The following is a 9249-nucleotide window of genomic DNA, read 5'->3' as shown; positions in this document are numbered from 1 at the left end:
CGTATTTTTCCTTGAATTTTAAAATTTTTTTTTTTTTTTTTTTTTTTTTTTTTTTTTTTTTTGTTTTTTTTTTTTTTTTGGGGGGGGGGGGTTTGCAGATGATTGGAAAGAAACAAACTTAAACTAGATGGCGTTTCAACCATTTGCACGTGTTTCCTTCAATTTGTGGCATGTCAAAAATCCTGCAGCTCTAGACAGAAAACTTGAGAAAAGCTTGAGGGAAACTGTCAAATCTGTCTTTTTCTCCAGTCTGTGTTTTATTGGTGGAAAAACAATGACATATCGAAATACATGCCTGGGTTTGAAATGAAAGTTTTATTTGGTACTGTCTCCAAAACATCCCTCAGAGTCTTTTAGGCAGATTTGTGTAAAGGCTTCAGTTTCTTTTCATCTTTACGCTCTGTGCTCTTTTACAGTTTTATCTTATGGTTGATATTTTCCTTCAGTTTTGCATTAAATAACTGATGAACTCATTTTGGAAACTTGTTATTTTTTCCTGTCTCCAAGTCTTAGCCCACTTTGGAGTGGCCCCGAGATTTATATCACTAACGAGTTCAGCAGGCTCTGCCCAGACTCACAGGGAAATTTAAGCTTTTCCTTCCCCGACTACTTCCAATACCTGGAAAAGCAGACTTTTGGTTCAAAACAAAAAAGAAGAGAAGCCTGTTCTTTATTCAAAACTATTGGCAGAATAGAGGGTACCAGCGCTGGAAAATATTGCTTCATCATCAAGTTACTTTTCTGAGCCAACATAAGGAGGTTGTCAATTCCAAATAGACAGCAGGGAGCAGTTTGGCTTCAAGGACATTGTAAATCTGGTTTATTTATTGGCGTATTCTCTACAGTTAAGACAGGAATGTTCTTCCTACATTCCAGCTCAGTTTGTTAAACTTGCTGACTCTCAATAAGCTAAAAAAAACAAATTCCACAATGTAGTTTTTTGCAATGAAAGAGCCTGAAGCAATTCAAAGTAATTGTGGAAAAAAGAAACTTCTTTTGAAGATGTTTGATCTCGTGAAGCTTGCTGACTTGCATCACCATGCAGTATCAGCTGTTGGGCCAAAGGAGGAAGAGAAAGTTAGAGCCACCTTTCTATGAGAAAACGCATCTATTTATGATTTTCAATCCGCCCTATTGTGAATCCACTCAGCTTAATCCAAGTACTTCAACACCATAAATAAATACTCTTTGTTTCCCTCTGAGCCTGTCTGGATGCTAAGGCCAGGACTTCTTTTATGTGACCTTTCCACCTCCAGACCGCACAACTGAGGCCAACGTTGGAACTTGTATTATTTTTATGAGCTTAGCACCTACTTAGAGACTAATATTTATCCCTTTGCTGATTGGGTATTGCATATCAGGGGCTGCTCTGTTATTATGATCTACCTTGCCTCTGTTTGGATAATGCTAAGACAATAAACCTCTCTTCACAAAGGACCAAGGAAGATGTTTTACATCATTACGTGTTGGTCCTCTGTGCTTCTGGCAGAGCTAGTCGGACCAGTGGGTGTTTGCTAAAAAAACAACTCAGATATGTGTCTATGTGTGTCTATGTATTTTTGAGGTAGAGACACTTAAATCAGTGTAGCGAAGGAAACACACTGGACATGCCATGCTGAAGACTGCAGAGGCTAAAAGGGTACTGGACTCCAGCCATTAGTTTGTTTTTCATCAAAAGGTTAACAAAAACAAAAATTACAACAGTATGTGTCTTTTGAAAGAAGTCAAAAGTACAAAAAGAACGCTCCCTAAATTCAGAATTTGAAAGTTGTCGTACTTAATTGCATTTTTTCCCTCAGTAATGACTAACTGTCGTCTCAAATGCTGCCTTTGCAGCAGGAAGGTCTTAGGTCCAATTTTCAAACTAGGCTTTTCTGCATGGAGGTGAAATCACTGTGCAGGTTCTCTAAGGGTACGTTATCTTCTTCCTACAATCTAAAAGCATTCCTGTTCATTTCTGAGCAGCTCCACGCTTTATATTGATATTTTCATGGATTTATTATTTTTCACTGAATTAATATTACACAGTGAGCCTTTTATTACATCTTCATTTTTTATTGCTCTAACTATAAAAATAGCTATGACTCCATGTATTAGTACTTCAATAAATATGATATACAGTTCAAGTCTTTTAAAGAGCCATTAATGACAATTACAAGTGTTTTTTGTGGACAACATTAAGCAGCAACAGCAGAAAATTGTTGCAGGCTTTGTTTGAGCTCTTTTTCATGACCTAAAGATCAGAATGATTTGGAAAATTGGGAAACACACTCATGCATACAGAAAACAGATATTTTTTTGGTTATTTTTTTATATCGATTTAAAATTTGGCCCCTTGTTCTTTAATTGGCATGATGACAGCGTATATATTTACTTTATCTTGTTTAAACATGAGGACTAGACTGCTTAGAAAACAGAATCTTATGCATATTATGGTTTTTGCTTACATGCTGTAACATCATATCTTGGTTCTTACAGTACCCAGTCTACGACTACGGTGAATTTTATGACTACGGTGAAGGGGAGGTAACCACTGACGCTCCGCCTACATCAAGAGCAAAGGCTGAGGTAAATCCTGATTATTGTAGTCATGATTAGTTGTTTAGTTCTTAGTATTTTGATCATTTAAATTCTTCACTGGGTTCCTTTTGGTTTCTAACTATTGATTGCATAGTTTATTGCATTTTTGGGTCGTTGTTTTTCTTCTGCATGCCACCCTAAACATCGTTGTAAAAAATAATATGCTTAAAGTTGCTCCTTTTTACCTGGCGGGAAGGGATATTCTGTAACCTTTTGAGCAGCTATTTCCCTCACCTTTGACTTTATTTTTTCTTCTTTTAGACAAATGCTGGTGGAGAATATTCCACTAACGAGTATGACTACACCGTGGTGGAAGGGAGTCAGCCTGATCCTCCGACAGAGACTTCCAGACAAAGCCAGGTGACTCTACTACTTTATTTTTCTTTGACTTGCTTCAGAGTTATCCATTTAACAAACATGTCATTATTCATAAAGTGGGGTTGGGACCCATGTGATATCGAGAGGGAATCTACAAGTAATCTACAGAAATAAACCCGAAGTGACTGCAGAAAGCAACTTTTGTCTGAAATAATGAAGCTGTTTGACTCGTTCATTACTGGTGTTTCCTTACTGTGGCACCCAGTAAACCTGCAAAAAATATTTACTTTTTGCACTAACAAATCCTCCATGCCTCCCCGCCTCCGATCCCAGACTTACGATGCCGAAATAGAGGAGGATTATGTCACCGGTGTGGATGAGGTCGGAGTGGACCCCACTGTTGCTGTGGAAAGTTCTGATCCAGTGGACCCACCAGTGAAGGCGCAACCTGAAACGGATGTGAAAGAGTTTAAGGAATACGACATGAAGGAATATGATACCAAAGAGTTTGTGGAGAAACCCTACGACTACGGCACTTATGTGGATTACGACGATTATGGTACCACCAATGCAAAGCCGACCCCCGAAGTGTACGAGGATGAGATCGGTCCCGGTGTTCCAGCAGAGACAGATTTCAGCGTAAGTGGTTTACGATTAACAACCTGACTTAATATGGAAAAAGCCAGAAGTGTTTGTACAAATGTGCTGATGATGTGAATTGCGTCTAGTTTCTGATCCCCTGTTTTTGTAAAAATGTGACCTTGTAATATCTATATATAGGCAACTGAGTCATGTGAATCAGAATATTCTGATCAGATTCAGCTCTATCCAAATAAATTGGCAGTCCGAATCAGAATTGGTTTATGCTGCTTGATAATTTGTGCAGCGTGGATAGAAGCACTTGTTCTGATTTCAACATTCCTATTGTGGCAACCTGACCTGACTGTGCATGTGTGTTCCATATTCGGGTAGCAAAACTGGTCTGTTGGTGTCTCGTCCTGTAATGTAGGAAGACCAGCAGAAAACTGCTTAGCCTGCAGCTTAATTAGGGAGTTCAGCTACATCTCAACTGTTATTAGAACATGGCGCCGGTCCGTTCTTGGCGCTCAGAAGACACAGAACAAAAAAAAAAAACATTTGTTTGTTTTTATGTTCAGCACAGACAGTGACACAACTTCTGTGTGTTTTAGTTTTTTTTGTTTTTTTTTACAACACTTGGCAAGTCAGTGCTTCTATTCCAGTGCATGTTTAATTAATTCATTTTGTGCCTGTATAACTGATGCATTCAGATTATTTACTTTAAATAGGCTTCAGTCGGAATATTTTTCACATGTAAACAAAGCTGTTGATTTTGGTTTTCCATAAAGTCAGAAAAAAAGAACAGAAAACAATAATATTGTACACACCAAGGTTGTGTGAACAATCATTTGTGAAATTAAACCATCCGTCAGAGCAGAATCGGCGACAGATATATGTGGTTATGTGTTTGGTTGTTTTTTTTATCAGTTTGATTAAAATATTGATCAACAGGACCTGCATAAATCTGACAAAAATAAGGCTTTATAGTCTGTGCATGTTGTGGTGCTGGAGTATACAGAGGCTAAATGCGACTATCATGGGTTTAGTTTCTGAGGGTGTGACCTTTTCTGCATGTCAGTCTGTCGGCAAAGGCCTCTAGTGACGTACAATATTGAAAAAAAAGAAATGAAATAACTAAAACTAAAATGGAGTTCACATACCTGCTTCTAAAAGTCTGGCTTCCTCTCGCTTTTACAGCCTGTGTGACTCATATTCATAAAAATTCAGTTTCATATTTCATGCCTACGTTTCCTTTGAATTTATTCTTAGAAACCTAGCTAATACTGACAGCTTCAAGTCTTAAGAAAGTCAGTCACACCTAAAAGTGATGTTCTTATAGTCTGGTAGAGCTTAGTATGGTGTGTTCACTGACTGGAGAGAGATCACAAGTTTAGACTAACAATTGGTCAGTCTTGGTCACCAACAGATGTTCTATTAACTTGTTAGGTGCAGCTTCTGTTATTTGTCATTTTCAGTGATTTAAGCTCAGCATTTTACACCCACAAGTCAGAAGTTCAAATATACTTAAGCTTCTACAAATACAGACCTTGTCTTTTCCAGATAAACACCTGTCAGCAATTAGCATGCTCTTTGTAACCTCTCCACAAAGAGGCCTCTGTTGTTTATCAGACTCATGTCTTTCCCTGGATACTCTAGCGCTAATCTGTGTGCTTTATCTAATGATACAGTTCTTGGCAGTTGTTAGGTTTTTCTTTGTCTCCACCAAAGCTGCATTTTGCATTCTGTGAAAAGCTGCTGAGCTGGTGTTTATTCTTTCAGTCACTGAAGATCCAAATTAGCAGAATCAGGAAGTGACATGGTCTTTATCTGAGCTTTGAGCTGGGATCCTTCAGCTTGGGACACATTTAAATTGTTTTCTTTGTCCTGCATGTGCTCTGACTGTGTTAAGGTTTGGGCTCAGAACTGTGGTCCATTCATGATTTTTTTTTTCTTCTGAAGTCTTTGTATGTGTGATGTCATGTAGCAACTCCTATATTAGTGCACAGTTGGAGTCCTTCTTCTTTTATACACTATTTTTTAAAAAAATACAGAATATATAGATGCCAATAAAGAGACATACCAAGTTTCTCCAGAATTAAGGAACTTAAATTCATTTTTTAAATAGGGAAAAAAAATCTGTGTTACTTATTAAACTCCATTAAACACACTTATTTTTTGCTGTAAATGTAATTGTGTTATTATGGCTTTAAGGATTCATATTACTTGTTCTACATCTTCAGGTGAGTGGGGGACACAATTACTTGGGACAAAAAGGAGAGAAGGGTGAACCTGCAGTCATTGAACCTGTAAGTATATCTCAAATGTTCCTTCATGCTTTTGTTCAAGTTTGTGACGTCTATGATCAAAAAATAGACGTTGGAAATGATTTGTGTTTATAATCGCTCCGATTTAAATGACGTGAAACAAGCTGTCCTTGTTGCAGATGGAAACCTCCTTCGAATCTGCTCATGCCCATTAGTCCATGTCTGACTGCCTTACCTGGTGCATTCACTAGAATAAAGTCATTACAATTAGATCAGCCAAGGCCAAATTTAGAACATTTTAGCCTGCATTTTCCCAAATTTGCACAATCTGTCCAATACACATTTAGTCAGCATGACTCAAACAGCTGTTAAAAAATTGGTGAGCATTCCAAAACCTGGATATGATTGGGCAGGTGAATCCACCTGGACTTTATCTGTTAGGAATGCATTTCATGCAAAAATGTCAAAAAAAAAATATATATATATATATTAAAAAAATAGTTCAGTTTGTGTGAATGAGCATCATTCACACAACCTTTTCACAAAAGGTTTTTAAGGCAGGTCTTTGACATTGTCTGCGGTTCTCTGAGGAAGCCATGAAAGCATGTATGAGGCAAAAGTGTGGTTAAGTGAGGCATCAGCAGTGCCACAATGATCAGCATGTTTTATGTTATGCTGATTGTGCAACTCTAGGTTCTAATGTAGCAATAAAAAACTGTCAGTGAGACCAGCTGATGAAAACTCACTGGGATGTGCTGCTTTTGCTGCTCAGTCCTCACTATTAACACACATCGGACGAGTCGCTCTGAAGTCGAAGACAACACTGAAGTTAAGCCATAAGTTAGTTGTGGTGGAATGCCTCTGCTGTGGTTTTGTTCATAATTACAAAATGCTGGCGGCTTTTTCTGATATATTTCACCCTGGGAGTTTTATGAGTGTAGAACTATGAAAATAATGTGCAATGAGGGAGCGCTTCTCCAAGACCATTTTAACTTTTAGTATGTATTTATTTCGTATTAATGTGTGCTTTTGACTGTGCAATAATAGTTTACAGATCAGAGCAAAGAGCAAGAGCCACATCTAATCTGCATCGATGGGAGGCAGAAAAAAATGGGCTATCCAACAGACATCTTTGTGTTTATTAGATATAAGTGTTTTGTGTAAGAGCTTTAACTACAAGTGATGGACTGAATGGATAAAAGCTTTATGAAGCCTGCTCAAGATTAAACATGCTCCATGATATGCTGATGTTGTATTATAATGAAGTCTGAGCTAATACCTAAAACCAGTAATGTGGTGTAGACTGCTGCCACACACAGCAGTTGGTTTCCATGGAGACTAAATGCAGACTGGTGGATAGATAATGCTGAAAAAAAAATCAGTCAATCAAACTTATTTGTATAGCAAATTTCAACAGCAAGGCGGTTCAAAGTGCTTTACATAACAAAACCACAAAATTGCAAATTTATAGAGAAAGCACCATACAGTCAACATTTGAACAAACGTTACATTTTGATGTAATCGCCATAATCATACAAATCAAAACGTTGATCAATGTTTCATTTATTACAGTTGAAAAGCAACTCTAAATAGGTAGGCTTTTACGTGATTGGAAATGTTTCGGCAGTTTTTCAGTTCTCTGGAAGTTTGTTCTGGAATTGTGGAAACAAAGGCTTTCATTGCCTTGTTAGATAAAATAACCCCAGATATTATACATAAGAACTAATTTTACAATTTGGAGTATTGATGTAGGTCTCTAATTAATATGATTTTGTTACACTAATTACATTTATGACGATTATTTTTTCTCAATTTGTATATTATTGAGATTTATTTATGTATTTTTATTTATTTCATTTCTTTTGGAATTGTTACAAAGTCAAAAATAATTTTAGGTTTTCCACAAGGTAAACACACTTGACAATTAACTTCTGGGTAAATTTCTATCTTCAATGTTCAATACTTATCTAGTCCATCCCAAATAAATACAAAGCCGATAACATCTAATAAAGTCTGACAATAACACTTAGCAGTTTAGTGTTGCTGTGCATCCACAGTTCTGTGTCTGATTTCTGATCTTTTTTTAAGCTTTGTTTTTTTTTTTGTTTTGTTTTGTTTTTTGTAGCAAGCATTACTAAAAAGATAATGTAGACCCTTACCTAAATCCTGACATTTTCCAAAAGGATTCCAACATTTCCAGACCCCACAGGTCTCATTACACATTAAGAGGATTTAACAGAAAAATGTTGCACTTTTCATTAAGCCTTCCTGTTTATTGCAGAAAAGTCTATTTAAAAGTAACCACTTGAATGAAAAGCTGAACTGCCTCCACGGTAAACATGTTTATTTTAAATAGCTTGTTACTCCTATTTTGCTTCCTTTAACTTAATTTTAAGCACATCATTGATGGTGAAAGAGGGGAAGTTTAAATATTGCCTCACTAACAGATTCCATAGCAGTTACGCCACCTGTCTGCTATTAGGTACGGAACATTTGCTGAGCTGAATTTGATCACATCTTGAGTTTAACACATTTGTAGTCATAGGTCAGGGCTAGACAGGTTTGAAATTGGTTGCAGATTCCTGTCACAAATTTAAATCACAAGAAAATATCCTTTAAACAATCAACTTTGTACACATGCTGAAAAACTGAGCTGAAACTGTATTGATGCTTTAGGAAAATACGGTTGACACAAAGCTAATTTTTTATTGAAGGAGAGATGCCAAAAGTTCCAGTATATGGGATTTAAATCGTCTCAACAATGTATAAGGCTATAAAAGGAAATCAGATCCTCGACAGATTTTTCTCAGGAATATAAAGCTTTCGTACTTAGTTTAGACACCTTTTGAATTCAGTTAATCTTCATCTGAATGTGTTACTTCTATCAATCATTCTCAATAGTGAGACGTAACAAAAACGTACAAATCCCCAAGAAGGACTTGAGATGGTTTTGCATTGGCTGTGATAGCGGTTGTACCACTTTTTGTTTAAACGAATAAATCAGATAGCTTCAGTTTTTGTTACCGTCCAGAGGCTTTAGCAAATAAACTCTTTAGCCTTAAGCCAAAAGAACGCAAAGTTCCTGTGCCCCTTACTCTTAATTGTCTCTTGATTTACTGGCTGCCATTAATGCTACTGTATTCCCTCCTTCTTTTTCTTCCTTTTGCAGGGGATGCTTTTAGAAGGACCCCAAGGAGCCCCTGGCCCAGCAGTGAGTATCACATTCTCCCACACTCCTGTCTGCCTTTCACAGATGGAGAACAGCTAAAGAGGGAAAAATGTTTTTATGGAAAGAACGTCAGCACGGATTGTCAGCGGAGCTTGAGTTGAGACAAACTGTCAAAATGTGTATTTGCGCATGAAAGTGTGTATGTCTGTGAGTCTGTGCATGTTGGGGAAAGACGAGAGGTGGAGGGGTTCGAGGTGGAGGGGTTCGAGGTGAGGGGGGGGGGGGGGGGGGTTTTTTTTTTTTTGGGGGTTTTTTTTTTCTAAATTAATGGTACTTCCC

General features: G+C 37.3%; 1 protein-coding gene across 1 annotated transcript in view; it reads left to right on the top strand.

Annotated features, from left to right (window-relative positions):
- LOC106964967 (collagen alpha-1(XI) chain-like) overlaps positions 1-9249 on the top strand; it is a 105178-nt gene that overhangs the window by 30899 nt on the left and 65030 nt on the right. Inside the window, exons 6-10 of the mRNA XM_015060790.1 lie at positions 2479-2568; positions 2842-2940; positions 3232-3537; positions 5718-5783; positions 8911-8952. Of these exons, the coding sequence (XP_014916276.1) occupies positions 2479-2568; positions 2842-2940; positions 3232-3537; positions 5718-5783; positions 8911-8952 (603 nt within the window). The remainder of the gene's footprint in view (positions 1-2478; positions 2569-2841; positions 2941-3231; positions 3538-5717; positions 5784-8910; positions 8953-9249) is intronic.

Source organism: Poecilia latipinna, unplaced genomic scaffold (genome assembly GCF_001443285.1).
Source record: "Poecilia latipinna isolate Pla-1442-1.1 unplaced genomic scaffold, P_latipinna-1.0 Scaffold1743, whole genome shotgun sequence".
NCBI classification, from domain to species: domain Eukaryota; kingdom Metazoa; phylum Chordata; class Actinopteri; order Cyprinodontiformes; family Poeciliidae; genus Poecilia; species Poecilia latipinna.
This window is presented reverse-complemented; position numbering and strand designations above follow the sequence as displayed.